The 20,185-nt window shown below is 41.6% G+C and overlaps 1 protein-coding gene across 1 annotated transcript in view; it reads left to right on the top strand.

Annotated features, from left to right (window-relative positions):
• Positions 1–20,185, top strand: part of LOC109918762 (insulin-like growth factor-binding protein-like 1) — a 53,768-nt gene that overhangs the window by 29,037 nt on the left and 4,546 nt on the right. The window contains exons 2-3 of the mRNA XM_048597007.1: positions 14,557–14,666; positions 19,506–19,622. Of these exons, the coding sequence (XP_048452964.1) occupies positions 14,557–14,666; positions 19,506–19,622 (227 nt within the window). The remainder of the gene's footprint in view (positions 1–14,556; positions 14,667–19,505; positions 19,623–20,185) is intronic.

The raw sequence follows: 20,185 nt of genomic DNA, 5'->3' as shown, positions 1-20,185 counted from the left end.
TAAAATAAATGGGAACTATACTAAAGAAGCAGGTTAATCTAAAAAACTAAGGTACTTCAATAAAATTAGTGAGTTAATTTGATAAAATAAGTTAGTTGATTTATTCAAACAAATACCCTAATTTGATTTTTAAAAAGTGAACTATTTCAATGAAGCCAGTAAATTATCATATCTAAGTAAGTTATTTTAATAAATAAGCATATTAACTACACAAAATGATGTAATGTAGTGAAACATTCAGATTATTTTTTAAAAATCAAATTAATAAAAACAAATAGGTAAATTTAAAAGGTTAACAACTCCATCAAAAATAAAAGAGATTGATGTGAATACTTCAATTGTTCTTACCACAAGACTATAATACAAAGCAGCAGAATTAGGCAGTTCAGCCCCTTGAGTCTGCTCTAGTTCTGTGGTACTTGCTTCCCATTTTCTATCAAAGCTGCACATGTCAAGGAGACCCAACTCATATTCTCTCAAACCCATTGTCATTAAACTGGTGATTTTCCAACTTTCCTTTCTGCCCTCACCCCCTGCCTTCTATCCAAAATTGCCAATCGTCTTTAAACTCGTGCATTGTTGACCTCTCCCCTCCACTTCTTTTCAAAACCAGTGACATTGTTAGGTATTGTTGATCCATAAGAGTACAAATAATCTAAATACTCCCATGGTCTGTTTTAATTGAGTCTGGAAGTTCGGAGTACCTATTCATTGCATCATTATCTTAATTATGAATAAATTTGAAATCAAAACACCAAGATCTATTGAAAACATACAAGTAATTTCATGTAGGTTGAAGTGTTTTGGGGTGGTATCCATGCAGGATATAACATGCTGTTGGATGCATGTAGGAGTGGTGTTGGTTGTAAGGCTTTGGCTAATACTTTGTACAGGATTCATACATCAAGACCAGTGAACAAAATGTGCACAAACATAAATTTTATCGTTAATGCTGGATTCTTCCTGCCCTTCAGTTGTATTAATGTTAACTGGTATATGTAACACTTCTTAGGCCCTCCAGACTTCTCAAAGCATGTTACAGCTAGGGAAGTACTTTTGAAATGCGGTCACTATTGTAAGGTGGGAAATGCATTGGCAAATGTGTGCACAGCAAGCTCCCACAAACAGGAATGTGATAATAATCAGATAAGCTGCTTTGTGAACGAGGAACAAATGTATTGACCAGAATGCTAGGGATAACCTCTCCGTTGTCCTTCAAATAAAGCCATGTCTACCTGACAAAATGAAGAGTGCCTCAATTTGACATTGAATCTGAAAGACAGCAAATCCTATGGTGTAGCATTCAATCAATGTAGATTATTGTGCTCAAGCTGTGGAGGGGGTTTCGATTTTAGAATTTTATGACTTTGTGTCAGGAGTGCTTACTAAGTGAACCCTAGCTGGCAGCATTTATACTACTCAATTGTGTATTTGATTTCATGTTCTGAAGGGAGTTTGTTTAGAAGTTACAAATCACATTTTACTGTAAAAAGCCACTGAACATTGCGTGAATAAATGCACCTATTTGTTTCATTGACAGCTACAAATGACGCTAAGCTAAACTAAGCAATTTTTGTTGCATGATATTTGTCCTTGGATGTGATCACAAATAAGAACGCATTTTGCAATGGTTGGATGGGTTGCCAGCTGGAGTGAGACAATTGAATGAAAAATTTATTCTAGCTGAGAGATGTTATCATAAGTGTACATCGCTTGCAAACTCATTTGAAAATGCTGGTCAGCATTTGTAGTATTAGCAAAGCTCCAGAGTAGCCCTTGCACTCCTGCGTCAAGTTGCCAGTCTACAGATTTGAGCACATTATTCAGGTTACACCAGGGTAATATGATGGAGTGTGACACTGGTAGAAATGCCAGCTTTTGCAACTGATATTAAATCAACGCCTCATTCTGTCTTTTCAGATGGTACTGCTTTTAAGAGCTAGGGAGCTCCCCCAGTGTCTTGATTGATTTTTATTCTCAAGTAACACCACTATAGCAGCTTGTTTGGTCATTATGTTATTCATATTTTGCAGAACATGTGCAAATTAGCTGTTACCTTTCCAACATGACAGTGATGACAAAACTTTAAAAGTGTGTTAGGAACGAAAACAAGTTGCTGGAAAAGCTCAGCAGGTCTGGCAGCATCTGTGAAGAAAAAATCCGGTGACCCTTCCTCAGAACTGATGGTAGCTGGGAAAACATCGGTTTATATGCAGAAAATAGGGAGGGGCGTGGGGTAAGGTGTAAACGATAGGAAAGAGCCCGAAGAGAGAGAAGAGCAGTTGGATAGACAAAGGAGTTGATAACGATCTGGCTGGGAGGGTGAATAGTTGGTAATGGGGACTGTTAGTGACTAACAATAGGTAGTGTATAATGGCAGGGTATGTGATAACAAGGCCTGGTGTGTGGGGTAGGGGGCTAGAGATGGGAGAGTTTAGGCCCTAAAATTATTGAACTCGACATTGAGTCCAGAGGACTGCAGGGTCCCCAAGTGGAAAATGAGGTGTTGTTCTTCCAGAAATAGTAGGAACTGCAGATGCTGGAGAATCTGAGATAACAAGGTCTAGGCCCGAAACGTCAGCCTTCCTGCTCCTCTGATGCTGCTTGGCCTGCTGTGTTCATCCAGCGCTACACCTTGTTATCTCTGTTGTTCTTCCAGCTTGCATTGAGCTTCACTGAAATACTGCAGCAAGCCTGCGACAGAGATGTTGGCCAAGGAACAGGGTGGTGTGTTGAAGTGGCAGGCAAACAGGTAGCTCAGGGTCTTTTTTGCAAGCAGAATGTCGATGTTCTGCAAAGTGGTCACCCAGTCTACACTTCGTTTCCCCAATGTAGAGGAGACCACATTGTGAACAGTGAATGTAGTATACTGGATTCTGGGGAGTGACATTCCATCATATTCACTGCCTGAGATAACTCACAAGGAGTTAAAATTCAATTTGCAGTACACTTTTCCCTTTGAAGTCCTTCTCTTTGAAGCTTCCTTGACACTCATTGAATGTGACATTCCATGGTCTCCCTTGAGGATGAAGATAAACCACACAGGCCTTCCAGATAGCCACTCAATTACATTGCTCAAAATTGATATTCTCATTCATTTCCTAGCCTTTATGTCCTCTTATAAAGGAATACATTACAATTCAAAGTTCAGTAGGTGTTTTGGGTTTATGATCTGTTGTCATGACATTGTGTACTCACAATATAGACAAATAGAAACAATAAGTCCCTTCATTACCACTGAGGTAGAGAAGAACACTGGAAGCCATAGTTTATTGATGAGGTTTGAAAGGCCTGGAGTAAGCTGCAATGTTCACCATGCCAAGCATTTTCATTTCCCAAGGCGGCTTCTGGTCCCCTCCTTCAGTGGTGTTGACATTCTACATTCTAACTTGGCTCACATTGCCACTCTTTTGCCCCTTGCCCTTTTTCCCACTTCATTAATGTTGGTGCATATCCCTTACTGCCCCTTTCTCAATCAGTATTGCTGCTCCATCTTTCTTCATCTCAAATCACCTGCGTGAGGGGTGGTGCAAAAGTTGTTAGACACATCCCTTGAGAAGGTGGAGAATGCGAGTCAGGTTGCTGCCACACTGGGGAAGGTTCATGGGACAGTTAGAAATGTCAGGATGAACAACAGTTCCAGCAGCAGCACAGCCTGGGATGCTATACTGGCCAGGAAGAAGCATATGTTGGAACCACTACATGACTGTTATACTGCTTTTGAGTGACATCACTCAGCAAACATCCCAGGCCAGTGTGCGTACATGAATTGGGTATGTGGCTGAAGATGTGGGTGAATTCGACGGGTGTATGAATGGGTGGGTGTGAGGGATGTGTACGTGGAAATGAGTGAGTGATTGGATGGTTATGTATGGGTTTGTGGGTGAATGATTGTGTGGGGTTAGCGAGAGCAAATGATTGGGTACATGGATGTGTCAGAGGTGTGTGTATGGATGTGAGGGAATGGGTGTATGAAAGGGGTCGGTGAATCTGTATGGGTGTGGGCAGTTTGGTTATGGATGTTCAGATAGATTTGGGTGAATTGATGGGTGTGATTGAGATTGAGTTGGATATACAGGTACCCTCCACTTCCTTCTCCTGCCCCCACAATGCAGATTAGAATAGAGAAAATAAAGAGACTGAAAGGAAACCTGCTTCCGTGCAAATGTCACTAAGGCCAGCCCAGACTGCGTACTACCAGAGGTGAACTAAGATCAGTGTTATGAGTTAAATCCAACTCCTTGGTTCTGGCCTGCTCCCACCTCCTTCCTAATTGATCAAGACTTGAAGCCTAGTCTTTGTCTCACTTTAACTCTGCTTCTCAATGGAAAAAGGCAAAAAAAAAAGCTTTTATTAACTACTTCTGCTGCTCAGCACTTTATATTTATAGTTTTATTAGTTATTCCTTTAAATTATCAATGTATTGCTTTAGAATTGCTTTTGTTTTTAATTTTACGCTCAGTGTTGCAGCGAACATTATCTTTCTGTAGTAAAAACAGAAATTGTTTGTAAAACTCAGTAGGTCTGGCAGCATCTGTAGAGAGAGAAAGCAGAGTTAACATTTTAGGTCCAGTGACCATTCTTCAGAACTGTTCTGAAGAAGGGTCACCAGAATCGAAATGTTAACTCTTCTTTCTCTCTCCACAGATGTCGCCAGACCTGCTGAATTTTTCCAACAACTTCTGTTCTTTTTTCCTGATTTCCAACATCCACAGTTCTTTCAGTTTTTTGTTTAGTAATTGTATTTTTGAAATCTGCTCACCTCCTTCTCACGTGGGAGAAAAATTGAAATGCCCCACCCCACCCCATGCATAAAGATTTAACAATTCTAATATAGAGGAATAACTACAATTGTATATTGATTTGTTTATGGAACACAATTGTCACACGGGTTAGTGGAGTACATAGATATGATGTCTCCTTCGTAATTGTAGATCAAGTATTAAGTTATGTGATGCATAGCTTGCTCTGTGTCACACACTGGAGAGTTTTTAATCTGTATATTCAGAATCATATTTGCTGAAGTTTGTTGGTCTGTGGATAATGTTTGCTAATGAGCCTTACAGAAGCTCAGTGTTCGGGACCCTTTGCACTGGGGCTTTAATGAGAACTTCAGTTGGCTTTCTGAGCTTAATCACGACTGAAGTCAAATTGTCAAGACTTAAAAATGTGGTCCAGAAGGGTTTGTTCCTTTTAAAGCAGTGTGGAAGGATATTGTTTTCATCCTAGTGGATAAGGAGACATTTGCAACATCTTAGTGATGGTTGAGAGAATGCTGTGTGACAGCATGGTCAGCTAGGCTTTGGGAGTTGACTTGAGGATTACAGTGATGTACTACGTTGCATTCTTCAACAGTGGCTTCTTTGAGTCCAAACTGGTGCACTGCACCTGGTTTCACAACGTCCGTCCCTCATATTACAGTCTCCAACTAGTTTCTAGACCAGGCTAACCCTATTCTTTGTTTTGGAGGCTATCTGCTAGCAGCTGGTCATGGAAGGCTATCGTAGAGTCTATCCTCACTCTGAGGTAGGACGGAGTGGGGTCATGTCATGCAATATCACCACAGAAGGTTACCTTTAGGTTGCACTTTGTATTCCTGTTACTGAACTGTGAGAACCTCATCAGAATTCCCGTTTACAAACAATGTAATCTGTCCATGTCCCATTGTAACGCCCTGCTCCTTTCTACACATATTCTTAGCCTTAGTAAGAATTTTGTCTTATAGAATCCATACAGTGAAAGCAGGCTATTCAACTCATTGAGACCACACTGACCCTCTAAAGAGCATCCCACCCAGACAGAACCTCCTACCCTATCCTCATACCCCTGCAGTTCCCATGGCTAATCCACCTAGCCTGCACACTATGGGCAAGTTAGCATGGCCAGTCCACCCAACCTGCGCATCTTTGGGCTGTGGGAGGAAATCGGAGCATCCAGAGGAAAACCAAGATCCCAGATGAAACCCATGCTGACTCCGGGAGAATGTGCAGTCTCTACACAGATAGTCATCCGAGGCTGGAATCGAACCCAAGTCCCTGGCACTGTGAGACAGTGCTAACCACTGAGCTGCCATGCGGCCTGGTGTAATTGCCCTTGAGGAAGAGCTAGTGAGCTAACTTCTTGAACTGCTGGAATTGACATGATGTAGGTACAATCACAATGCCGTTAGGAAGGGAGTTCCAGGATTTGGACCCAGTGACAATGAAGGAATGCCGATTATAGCTCCAAGTCAGGGTGGTGTGTGACTTGCAGGGAAATGTGCAGTTGATGCTTTTCCCTTGCCGCTGCTGCCCTTGTCCTTGTAGGTGATAGAGGTCACGGGACTGGAAATTGCTGTCGAGGATTATGCACAGAAATGTGCCTGCTGATTGTTCGCTGAAGCATGTACACTGATTATTCACTGAGCTACCCTATAATTGTTAAGTTGCTCAAATTTTTTTACAGAGAGCCATATCTGTGGGATCTGGGGTTGGTTCAGCTCTTCACTACTTGGTACAGGATAGCATATAAATCAAGCCAAATTGTGCTGCAAATATTTGCAATTCAGAATTCTTACAATGGAATGAGTGAGCACCTCACTGTACTCTGTTGTGGTGTTGCAGTGAGTGGGAGTAGCCTGTGCCTTCATTAGGCTATTTGCTAAGATGAACTACACTCCACACTTGACAAATACTGAAAGCCGTTATTATAGGGACTATTCCACTTTGCATAATACAACTTTCTGACAACCTTGACATCTCTTTTATTGGAGAGAATTTACGCCTTCTTAATAGATGGCACAACTTTGTTATTCTCACCCTCACAGATGCATTCAGAAATATGTTAAAATGTACCTATGCTGGCATAGGGTCAATATAGGTAAGATTGATCACCGCACAAACATGTAAAGAGAAAGTCCTGTCTTAGCATTGAGCACACATCCCCATTTGGAGGTATGGCAGTTTCACAGTGCTAAATGGGGTGAATACAAAACAAATCTACCTGTTCAAAAGCTGGGCATCCATGCTATCAAGCATATCAATTACTTTCTGGCATTAATATCAAGCTGGGAATCAATCATGGTTCAATGAAGAGTGCAGGAGGACATGCCAGGAGCAACACCAGGTATCCTTAAAAGTGGAGTTCACAGGACTACTCATGCCAGACAACATGCATATGTGTGTCTGTGTGTGTGTGTCTGTGTGTTTATGTGCGTCTGTGTTTGTATGTGTGTCTGTGTGTCTGTCTGTGTATGCAGCTTAGAGGGAACTTTGGCTATGATTCTTGAAGTCCAATCATCTTAGTTTCAGGGCGGTACTACAGGAGTTTATTAGGCTGTTTCCTACATCCATCCATCATCAGCTACTTAGTCAATGACCTTTTCTCCATCAAACGGTCAGAAGTGGAGATGTCACCTGATGATTGCACCATTCAGCACCATCTACAGGACACAAGCCAGGAGTCTGATGGAATTTTCTCCACCTCCCTGAACGAATATGGCTCCAACAACACGCAAGAAGCCAAACAGCATACAGGACAAAGCCACTCACTTAATTCACACCCCGACCCGCAATTTAAACATTCACTCTTTCCATTGCCAATGCACAGGTATCAGCAGGGTGTTCTATCAGCAAGATACACAGTAGTAACTCACTAAGGCTCCTTCAAAACCACATTCCAAACCACAAACTGTACCACCTAGAAGGAAAAAAGCATTTGTAATTGAACTCCACCATCTGCAAGTGCCACAAAGCATAGTGATCTGAAATTATATCTTCGTCTGCTGAGACAAAACTCTGGAACTCCCTCCCCAACAGCACTGTGCCTAACACCACATGGACTGCAGTGGTTTAAAGAGGTGACTCACTATTACCTTCTGACAGGCAATTAGGGACGGGATACAAGTTCCATTGAGGGCTCTTGTGACATAGTGATAGTGTCCCTATCACTGGGCCAGAAGGTTAGGGAGCAAGTCCCACCTGCCCCAGATATGTCATAATCTACTTGAACAGGTCGGTTATAAGTGTCTACAAGTTCAATTGAACCATTTTGAAGGGTCTTAGATCGTTAACTGAAAAGGATGAATATGCAGGGTTGGTGCCTGGGCTCATTCAGAGAGCCAGGATAGACACAGTGGGCTGAATGGCCTCCTTCTTTGCTGTGACGGTTGAATGAAATGCTGGCCTTGCCTGTGAACACTCACATCCCACAATAGTTCAAAATTATTTTCTTCTGAATCAGGCGATATTTATATTTTTCAAATTGTATGAAGTAGGTAGCTTGACTCCTCCTTGTTACAAAGGGGACTTCACATGCAACAAACACGGGCTTTCTGCCAGTACAAGGCAGCAGGCTCCAAGTGCTAAATTAGTGATGGTGAAAGCATATGACAGCTGTCCCTGTCTTGTGCCAGTTCCTCAGGCTCCCTGCTCGTTGGTTCAAGTTAATTTTAAACAGGGCAGCTCTATGAGTAATATTTAACATTAGGGTGAATATAAAGGGACATAACTTACTTTGTGGGGGCTGCATAAATGTCCTATTTTTCACATTCCCACGTGGAGCATTATAATGTCTTAACAGAACAGAGTATCAGAATAAAGGCTGCAATCACAGGTGGTTTGGAGCTTGAGAGAGGTAGGATTTGGGCACCAGAGTTCTGGGTGATCTGAGGTTTTTGGAGGATTAAAGGCTAAACAGGCAGACATCGGATTAGTTGAGTGCAGAGGTAATAAAATCACATTCAAGGGTTTTAGCAGAAGTTGGTGTGAATTAGAAGTGGAGATGGTCACTATTACAGTGGTGGAAGACTTGATTTGAATTGATTTGTTGTCACATGTACCTAAGTACAGTGAAAAGCTTTGTTTTGTGAGCAGCACAGGCAGATCATAGCAAACAAGGGCATACAGATCATAGGGTGCTTAGACAGACACCCAGGTACTGTAGAGGACATGAAGTTGGATGCTCAACTCAGGGTCAAATAGCCTGGTGAAGTGACCAAGGAGAAAATGGGAATGGTCTGTATGGGAATGCTTTTTATGGGGACTGAAATCAATGGTTGCCTTCAATTGCTTCGATAATAAACTGGACCACCTTAGGGCAGCACAGTGGCTTAGCGGTTAGCACTGTTGCCTCATAGCGCCAGGGACCCAGGTTTGATTCCAGCGTTGGACTGTCTGTGTTCAGTTTGAATCTTCTCCCAGTGTCTGTGTGGGTTTCCACCTGGTGCTCTGGTTTCATCCCAAAATCCAAAGATGTGCAGGTTAGGTGAATTGGTGATGTTAAATTGCCCATACTACCCAGGGATGTGCAGGCTAGGTGGATTAGCCTTGGGAAATGCAGGGTTACAGGAATGGGCTTGGGTCTGGGTAGGATGCTGCTCGGAGGGTCTGTGTGGACTCGATGGGCCGAATGCCTGCTTCCACACTGTAGGGTCCTATGATTCTATGAATTGTATATAATCACATACTGAGTAAGTTCACCCTTCTCGTTCACCTTTCCATGCAAATTGATGATCCCCCATCGCTGTCTAAATGGCTCCGAATGATGTTAAGTTTTGCCTCCACTATCTAACCAGATACTATTCCAGGTATCGACCTCAATGTGTTTGAACTTGTGCTTCCAGACAACTGACCTGGATCCTCCTTTGAATTGTGACATTGTAAAGGGGTGTATTTCCAGTTTTTGAAAAACAAGACTGCCTCTCTATGAAACCTACTGCTTCTGTGATGGTCTGTCTGAAGGCCACTCCCTCCACATTTAAATAGTGTCGAGAGTGAAGAGGTGGTGATTGAGCAAGTTGGGGTGAGCATGGCTAACCCACTGTCCCATTTTTTTTCAAATATCCATCCTACATAATTGCATTGCTACGTTGTATGGTAAGAATGTAGCAAGCAGTCCATCAATAAGGTGGAGAGTGCATTGATTAGCCTTTTCATTTGTCGTTTCTTTGTCTGTGTGTCTAAGCCATTTTTACAGGAGCTGGTGACTGCTGACTTATAATGTTTGCTGCTAATTTTGGTCAAGTCTGCTCATAATTGTGTTTTACACTGTAAAAAAGGATTTCGCAATAGGATTAGGAGCTTTGAGCAGCGAGTATTAAATAGTGAAAATGCTGATAAGTAGGCAAGGGGTTAATTGGAGGGGGGAGACAGTTGTCTGGGAATGGTCACTAAAGAACATTATAATGGATTACTTTTACCTTCAAGGTAGAATGGTTATCAAAATGATCTCTGGCTCCTTGGATATCGAGCAACTTGTTAGGATTTTGTGCATGTGTATCCCTGTTGTTAATTAAAGGCTCCTTCAGGAAATTGCTTTGATATAAAGAGTTGTTTCAGTCACTATGCACTCCTTTTAAAAAAAAGCATTGCTGCAGATATTGCCCTCTTCATAATTTTACAGATGGAGTATTCTGAGCAGATGGCCCTTCATAGATCACTGTGAAATCTAACAGCTGTATGATCAAAATCTATGTGTAGTCCATGGGGAGTCTAGGTTCCCTATAGATACCCTAGGTTCGCTCATAATAGAAGGGTATTTGGCAAACATGCAACAGCCTCCTTTAACAACACTCTACTACTTCATTAATAAGAAGATTGATTTACTGAGGACTTCATAATAAGCTCCAACAGTGTCGTTAGGCGAGCAGCTTTTGTAAAGACCTCATTAGGTCCTGCTTTATTACATGGTAAATTCTACCACCTACATTTCTGCCCAGCGACGTCCAGATCATTATTTTTTTTTTGATTTTTGAATCAAAAAGCATTCTAAATTGGTTTGCCATCTAATTTAAAGCAGTAACTATCTGGATTGCATTTACACTGCAGGATTTCAGTGCTTTCAGCGACCTGCTGTCTTTTTGTGATGGGCTGTTTTCCCCTTTAAGAATGCTTTACGCTGACTGCACTGCCTTTAACTGTTCCAGCTACACACAGCAGAGCAGACTGGAGGAAAGCAAGGTGTTGCGATGCATTTTCAAAAACACTGGCCTTTAAGGGACCAGCCAAGGTTGACCAAGATTTTGTGGGGATGGGGTCACGGGATCTCCCAGCTTAAGAACCCACGTATGCTCATACAGCAATCTTTGTGAACTGTGGACACTGGACCCCCATGGATACTGCCACAGCAATCTGTTTTTTTATGCTGGGGCTCATTCTGAACAGAATTAGACAGGGTGATGAAATTATCGAACTTTTCAGACACTCAGCTGCTTGAGAGCAGTTACAAAGCAATTCTGGCTTCGTTCCAGTATTATACATTGTTCAGGATTTGAAGCAGCCTCATCCTGGGAAGCAGACGCCTGATTATCTAGAATGACAGTTAATAGAGAGTGGTTTATTTTGTCTGGTTAGACATTCAAGTGGTGATCAAGGTCACCACTATTGTACAATCTTGTGCTTTTATAAGGCAAATATATGCATGTTTTTCCTAAGCATACCTTAAATGATAACTGGCTGTGTTGTACCATTGCATTCCAAAGTTTGGTACTGAAAGCAAGGTCTTTTTCTATTTTTTCCTGAAAGGTATTTCTGTTTAACTCTGCCTGCCTAGGAGACAGTTAAAAATGGTTGCTGTGATAGACTCTGATCTCACTGCCTTCTTGAAGATTGCCACCTTATATTATTCCTGTCAGTAGGTGAGAAGGACAACTATCTGCTGATCTGTGGGTCCTTCTTTCATTGGCAGACCAAGTCTGATATCAGTGGGACCCGACGGCAATTCTAACTAAAGGCCAGTGAAGGCATTCATTTTGTGACAAGAAGAACCTGTGCCTCCAGAAAGCGTCCAAACTCCGCAAGGAAATCTCTGGAATCCCTCCTCTTCCCATGATGGTTATGCTGTTTCCCAATGGCCTATCCAATCAAATATCCAAATGGTGGGACCATTTCTTGTGGGCTCCCATCAGCAGCCTACTGCTGCCCAAATTCCCAATCACCAAGAAACGGGGTTTCCTGTCAGGTTTGAGCTGGGGAATGATTTTCCCAGGTCTCTCAGTGGAAAGGGCCAGACAGATTGCCACTGCTTCAACCTCCATCCATACTTCTCCCACTTGGAGTTAAAATCAAGAGAGAAAGATATTGAATTTACGTAGCACCCATTCACATCCTCAGGGCATTTTGTTCATAGCCAATTAAATGTTTTTGAAGTGTACTTAAAATTTAACTCAGAAAAAGTTCCAGTCCTTATATTTGGCTTTCATAATAAAAAAGAAGTGTTTAAAAAGGGGTGGCATGGTGGCTCAGTGGCTCAGTGGTTAGCATTGCTGCCTCAGAGCGCCAGGGACTTGGGTTCAATTCCAGCCTCAAGTGACTGTATGTGTGGAGTTTGCACATTCTCCACATGTCTGCGTGGGTTTCTGCCATGTGCTCCAGTTTCCTCCTACAGTCCAAAGATGTGCAAGTTAGGTGGATTGACCATGCTCAATTGCCCCATAGTGTCCAGGGACATGCAGACTAGGTGGATTAGTCATGGGAAACGTAGGATTACAGGGATGAGGTAGATCAGGGTGGGATGCTCTATGGAGGGTCATTTGCAGACTTGATGGGCTGAATGGCCTTTTTCTACACTGTAGGGATTGTGTAAATGCTTCATATACAAAACTGAAATGCAACACTGAATGAACAAGGTTTGACAAAGGGATCAACTACTATGCTTGACGCACAGATCAAATATTGCAATCTGATGATCAATTAATAGTAGTGTTTTGTCAACGATATGTATGCATATGTATGTGTGTGTATATATACATAGACAGGGATGGCAACCTTTCATGTGCTACCTTTGAGAGTTGCAATTCACAGAAATGATACAGTGCTATTTCTTTGTTGTTGTGGGTTTCTGCCACATTTTGCGTAAATTGAAGGTAAGTTTGGGAACAAAACACTGAAACCAGAACTCTTACACATTGGCTTTAATCAGACAAAAGAACAATTGATTCGAAAATCCAGAGTGTTTGATCAATTTTAAATGATTAGTGCCATCCAATATCCTGAAGTGCAATACAGTCTATTCTGACTGTTTGCTTCTGAACATACTTTAAAATTGATTGGCAATGACCTGGTTGTGTTATTGCATCGATTCCAGACCAGGCGGGCAGTGTGCCTTTAAGATAGTTACATTACACTGCTACACATGACGTCCCAGTATAAAGGTACCCATCTCACCTCCAGTCACTCTTTCAGTGTGAAGGAGTCAGTGTGGTGTTTTCAGTTGTCAGTGTGTAATGTAAACTAACATGAGAAAGCACAGAACCCGCACAATGTACAATTCTGTCATATTATAACACAGTAAATGTTATTGGATTTCAAGACAGCTGTCTCACCCAGTACCTGATCTTTATTAAGAAAACAAAATTCTGGTGAAACTCAACAGATCAGGCAGCATCTGTGGAGAGAAAAACAGAGTTAATGTTCCCAGACCGATACGACTTTTCTTCAGAATTCAGAAGTTTGTTTTGATTTGTTGTGTTATTTGGTATGTTATGTTGTTATGTTTATATTAGGTTATGTTTATGTTATGTTATGTTATGTTATGTTGGATGATCTTCATGTAGGGCAGCACTCAGAACATATCACATTGGCAGTGATGCTTGACTGAAGAAACTGTGTGATGGTGGCATCTCAGTCCTTCCACTGATGAAAGGAACTGAAACCAAGAGTCAACCTGTATTGGCATTTGGTAGATTTTACTTTACTTCATCGATATCCCAACCTAACTGAACGATTACGCTGTAATCTAGTCCCTGACTAGATAAATATTACAAGTTTGTTCCAATAACTCCAAGGCTAGTCTTACGCCCAGTCCAGTTAGATCAGTTAAATCATGGGCACCAGTGTTTTGTTTTTATTATGCTAAATGCTAATGGCACCAGGAAATAACTACAGAAACAAAATGCAAAGCCAAGGTGGGAGAGGACTGTATCTCCTTGGGAGCGCACCAGTAGGGAAAATAGGAATAACAGGGGTCTTTCAGTATCCAACATTCTAACCATATAATGGCTGGTCATATCTCATCCCCGTTGACACATATTTGATTCGTATCCTTGGGTTACCTAAAAATCAGTTGGATCTTAGTCTAGCAATTTTCAAATGATTTGACATCCACAGCTTCTATTCTAGATTTTCTACTGAACTTGACCTTGTTGAACCTATCAACAAACTTGGGAGAGAAAGACTGATTGGCCTCTGATCACATTGAAGAATCTTTCATTTATTTTACCTGTAGTTAAAACCCACGTCACAAGTCACATAGGACCCCTAAGAGGGCCACAGCATGGCCTGGGAGCTGCCAGCTGGACAAGCCTGTTCTGAAAAGGGAAGTGTTCTATAACATTCTGCAACGCTGTGTGAAATATTCCTCCTTCCTGATTTCACTCTGAAAGAAAGTGCAATGTCAGCCAGCAGAGGGAGTAAATCATTCACTTTGCACTATTGAAACACTTGCCAAAAAGCAGGAAGCAGCAAGATGAAAAGCTTCACAACCTGAACTTCAAGCTGCTGCACTGGTATGGATCAATTCAGCCTAAAACATTTCCTTTTTTCTGGAATGTAAATGTTTCAATGATTTGTTTTCTCACAGCTCCTACCATTGTACTCACACCAATTTCGGTCCAGAATGTGACTGGTGCTCAAGTCTACCTATCCTGTGAAGTGAAAGCTGTTCCAACTCCCATTGTCACTTGGAGAAAGGTAGGACAGCTGTACAATTTGCCTAATTCGTTTTAGTACATTCATTCACGTGAAGGTCACAAATAGTGAAAGGTTCCAACATAAATTTTTTGTTGCTGAATTTCATTTTTACTGAAGAAAACACTTCAGAGATTTTGTCCCCAAAACTTTGTTCTTGCTTTACAGCCTTACAAGTTCTTGCGTTGTGAATGTGGCAATGAAATCATTCATGTTCCAGTTTGGGTCCATCTGTTCAGATAAGTTCAGGCCAAGCCAATCCTCGAGGTGTATGGTCAAACAACATTATTAACAATTTAGGCAGCATCAGAGGAGTAGGAAAGTTGACGTTTTGGGAGGGTCCCGACCCGAAATGTCAACTTTCCTACTCCTCTGATGCTGCCTGACCTGCTGTGCTCCTCCAGCTCCACACTGTGTTATCTCTGACTCCAACATCAGCAGTTCTTACTATCTCTTATTAACAATTTAGACTGGATAATTGAGCAGCTGGCATCTTTGCCTAGAGCTGTTTTAGTTCCAACCTGCTGGCAGAGTCGTTATCACATGACTGCTGAGGTCACAGCTACATCACTGCACAATGGAGGTACGTCTGGGGTAACACTAGGGTCAGGAAGGCAGATCCTAGTAAGGCAAGGATGGGTGTTGGTGTGGGACAGAGCTTCAGACCCTGGGTGTTTGAAAGGGTTTGAAAGACGAATTACTTCAGTGGGCACAAGGGAGCCACAAAGGAGGCTCCCCTGCCCCCATTGCCCACCCCAATCCCCACTCCCCCCCTCCACTACCACTGCCCACTTGCCTATCACCAGCCTATGGGGCTGAAGTTGGTAGTTTCCACATGGTATGGACATCCCTCTGTAGATAACAGAATGGTGAGGTAGGAGGAATGAGGATCTTAAGTGATCTTATTTGGGTAAGTACACCAAAAGGTCCAAGTCTAGGTGGACAGGAGTTGTCCAACCTCCCCTCCGGCCCCCACTCCACCTCTTCCCAACAAAGAATTGTGAGACAGATGGGGCTAAGTGGCAGGAAGAGCACACCCTGGAGTATAAAATCCAGCCCAGACAAAAGTCAATACTGAGACAGACATTCAAGGCTTATACCAAGACATGTAGTCCAATGTTCCGGTTCCCCTCGAATCTCACATTCACCTTCACTCTGGCAAGAAGCACAAGGAGAGAATGTGGAACACTATTTAGCCAAATGGTCACTTTCAGGGGGCAGCTGAGAGCTGCCATGTTGGTGTATGTGGGACTGCAGGCACAAACCAGACTGGGTAAGAACAATAGCCCTCCTTCTCTAAAGGCTATTCGCCAACTAGTTGAATTATATTTTTCCAACCATCTGGCAGCTCCATTGTTATTTTCACTGACACCAGCTTTTTAATTCCTGATTTATTTCAGAAGCTGTTATTTAAAATCAACTAAAATTCACACACTGCTATGGCAAGATCTGAAGCTACGTTCTATGGATTATTAAATCTAGTAACATAGATTTAACATGACCCAGCAAAATCCAAACCTTGAGATCTATCGGCCAAAGATGATTAGGATGGCACGGTGGCTCAGTGGTTAGCACTGCCGCCTCACAGTGCCAGGGACCCGGGTTTGATTCCAGCTTTGGGTGACTGTCTGTGTGGAGTTGCACATTCTCCCTGTGTCTGTGTGGGTTTCCTCTAACTGCTGCAGTTTCCTCTCACAATCCAAAGATGTGCAAGTTTAGGTGGATTGGCCATGCTAAATTGCATAGTTTCCAGGGATGTGTAGGCTAGATGGATTAGCCACGGTAAATGCAGGGATGGGGTAGGTCTGGGTGGGATGCTCTTTGGAGAATCGGTATGGACTTGATGAGCTGAATGGCCTGCTTCCACATTGTAGGGATTCTATGACTGTGCCTTTTTAGGTGCTGTTCAATTCTGAGAGATTCAGCTCTTTCCTCTCCTGATGTACTTTGAGGACAGGTTTTATCATCAGGAGGTGTCTTCTACCTTTGCAGTTGGCCCTGTGAATGTAGTTAATTGGCTGTTTAATGTGCAGTTCCTCTACCAGGCATTCACCACTCAGATACTATGTCACTGACCACAGATTAGAAATTTTTGGATAAACTCCTCTTTTAGAATCATGTCTAAGCATTCTATGAGAAAAGGATTACAATCCATAAAACACACAGCAGGATCTCTTGTCCTTAAGAGCAACTGAAATGGTGTTTCATTTTGGAAGAAATAATTTAACGTCATAAGCAAGAGTTTTAGTGGCAGTTGGTAGATGGAGAGGAAGCCAAGTTTCCAGACAAGAAAAACAAGAAGTCAAAATACTAAGAAAGTACTAGATCATCCGATATCTTGCATTACAACATAGGACATTAGGGAATATTGCCTTTGATATCAGATACTTACAAGCTCATGAGCTAGACATATAATTGCAACCCATTTTTAATTTCTAATAATATGTATAACTAAGATGAACAAAAGGAAATGGGACTGTCAATAGATGAAATTTTGTGCATTTTATCGCAGTGTTCACAATATCACAGAAGTTGACATTGAAATTGAAGGGGCTTCACTTGAAACTTGTTCACTGTTATTTCAAAAACAATGCAGTGTAGCATGTCTGGGATGAGAATGTTTGCTGCTTGATTTAGAAGGCAGACAGTCGCAGGATTTTGGCTGCTACCACCATACAACTAAATCTGGCTTTTAACTTCTCATTGAATAGTCAGACAGTCAGCACTCTGTTGGATAATTTCATCTAACAGCCATTCTATAAATATAAAAATGCTGACAAAATAATATCTTGCATATTTGTTATATTTTGCGACCTTTCATTATTTTCTTTCACTGAAAAGATTTGGAGTTGGGTTACGTTTGAATTTGAAACGGAAGTGAATTTTGCACTAGTTTTAAAAATAGCTCTGAAAGCAGGCATCGAACATTAAAAGTGGGTGACCAGTTTACAAAACACAATCTGTTCAAACTCATACCGGTCTATTTGTCTCTAGCTGAGCCCATTGACTAGCATGGCCCTTCTTCATTTTGAGAATTGCAAGAGATGGTTTCATAAGTCCTAGAGAAAAGGTAGACAAAAGGTAGATAAATGGAAATGACGTTTCAGAAACAACCCCACCAGTGTCTTGAAATTAGGCGATAGTGTAATGGCATGTATTAGCAATGAATATTTTTTTTAAAAAACACAAAACTGCAACTTCCAAGCTGAGGACCAAAACTGGAAAGTAAAATGTGTACTAATATCTTCTCCTGTTCACAGAATCACAGAATTGTTACAGTTCAGAAGGCATTTGACTCATCCTGTCCACATTTGATTTTCTGGTCATTTCAATTTAGTGCTAATCTCCTGTCCATTTCCCCCTAACCCTACACGTTGTTTCAATTTAAATAACCATCCAATGCTGTTCTTGAATGCCCAGTTGAACCTGCTTCCACCACACTTCCAGGCAATGTATTCTCGACACTAACTACCCGCTCTGTGAAAAAAAGTTTCTTTCTCACCTCACAATTGCTTCTTTTGAAAACCACTTTAAAGCTGTGCCCTCTAGTTCCTGATCTGTTTCCAAGTGAGAATAGTTTCTCCTAATGTGGTTAACATGAGCTAAAAATTTAGGAGCAAAGTTAACCATAGGGGATGGTCAAACCATAAAAGTGATAAGCTTATCACTTTTATGGTTTGACCATCCCCTATGGTTTATTACTCTTTCCAATTTTTTGGAGGACTGAAGTGAGATTAGGTGAAGTGGAGTTTTGTTGTAGCTATCGTTCTCCACATTCCGTCACTGCTTGTAAAAACTGCAGTTTAATGAAATGGCCTTGAACCACTAATCGTTGTCAGTCTCCTTCTGGAACAACTGGAGAAGGATCCTTGATGGCACAATTAAAAGTCATATTAGTCTTGTTGGATTATGAGTGATTGTAATTGTTGTAGTCTGGGCTTTATGATTAGGTATTAATCTTAGGAGCAGACTCCTGAAAATAAGGAAAAAAGACTTAACATTTATATGACACATTTCTGACCTCAGGATGTCCCAAAAATTTGATAGTCTATGAAGTACATATGAAGCGGGGTCACTGTTGTAAGATAGGAAAAGCAGCAGCTGGTTTTCACAGAACAAACATGCACAAACTGCAATATTATTGTGTGCCAATAATCTGCTTTTTTAATATGTCAACTTGAGTGGGCAGGGAGACCCTCAATGTAATGTCTCATTTGAAAAACAGCTCCTCTGACTCTACAGCACTCCTTCATTGGAGTAGTAGCCTGGATTTTGATTCAGTTTGATCTGATTTATTATTGTCACATGTACCTAGGTACAGTGAAAAGTTTTGTTTTGCATGCAGTACAGGCAGGTCATACTATACAAACTGCATTAGGGTAATAGAACAGAGCGAAGAATGCAATGTTGCAGCTGCAGAGAAGGTGCATAAAGAGCAAGATCAACATTTTTGAGCCTAAGTCCTCGAGTTGGAGGATGAGCCCCCAACCTTCTGAGGCAAGATTGACCACTGAAATAGGATAAAGTGGAGAATGTGGGCAATGATGCTGCTACCTCTTGTTTACCTCCAACGTTAGACCATTAGTCTGCTGATAGACACCAGCACCACAGTACCTAAGAGAATATCTAAGGCTTAATATTAATTTTTAGTCATAAATTATTACCTTGTTTAAATTTAGATTTCTAGTTGGCCGGTCTGGAGTGAATTACCTATATTTTCGTATCAAGTACATCTTTCTTTATTGTTGCCACTTCCCATTGTATGGTTCTGTATTGTTCATTATTGATATACTAGTCCCATTTACCTCTTCTAATTCTTGGTTACTTACTTGTTGTGAGCAGGTCACTGAGTCTCCCAAAGGAGTCAAGCTTTTGGAAGAGTTACCTGGAGACCGAGTGAATGTTGCAGTTCAGGTTCGTGGTGGACCATCCAAACATGAAAGCACAGGATGGGTTTTGGTAAGAAAAATGTTTTACATAAGATGAAATTAGGTGGACGGAGACAGAGAATACCAAGACAAAGGGACTAGCAAAGTTATACTATACAGTATCAGTACATAACAGAGTTCCCAGTGCAATGCATCCTTCCATCAGTCCTGACTAATACTTGACAGTAAATCTCAGATCCCAAGTGGGAAATCACATTCAGTGGGAGCACGAGTCAAAGTTGACTGTGATCTGTGCTCCCAGCTACTCATCCAGGACTGTTGCCTTAAACTTTATATATGAGACAGAGTCTAGCAGATAGAATATAAAAAGTCGACATCAGGACTTCAAGATGTTTTGTTTTGTTACATCTTACTTGTTATTTCCATTACAAGATTATTACTGTTGGGAAAGATTCCCACTGGTCATTGTCAATACAGCAGTTGTTGAACCTTGGTTTTAGATTCAATGATAGTAGGAACTGCAGATGCTGGAGAATCTGAGATAACAAGGTGTAGAGCTGGATGAACACAGCAGGCCAAGCAGCATCAGAGGAGCAGGAAGGATGACGTTTCGGGCCTAGACCCTTCTTCAGA

This window comes from Rhincodon typus, chromosome 1, assembly GCF_021869965.1.
Source record: "Rhincodon typus isolate 14 chromosome 1, sRhiTyp1.1, whole genome shotgun sequence".
Lineage (NCBI taxonomy): Eukaryota > Metazoa > Chordata > Chondrichthyes > Orectolobiformes > Rhincodontidae > Rhincodon > Rhincodon typus.
Note: the sequence above shows the minus strand (reverse complement) of the source record. Positions and strands in the feature narration are given on the sequence as shown.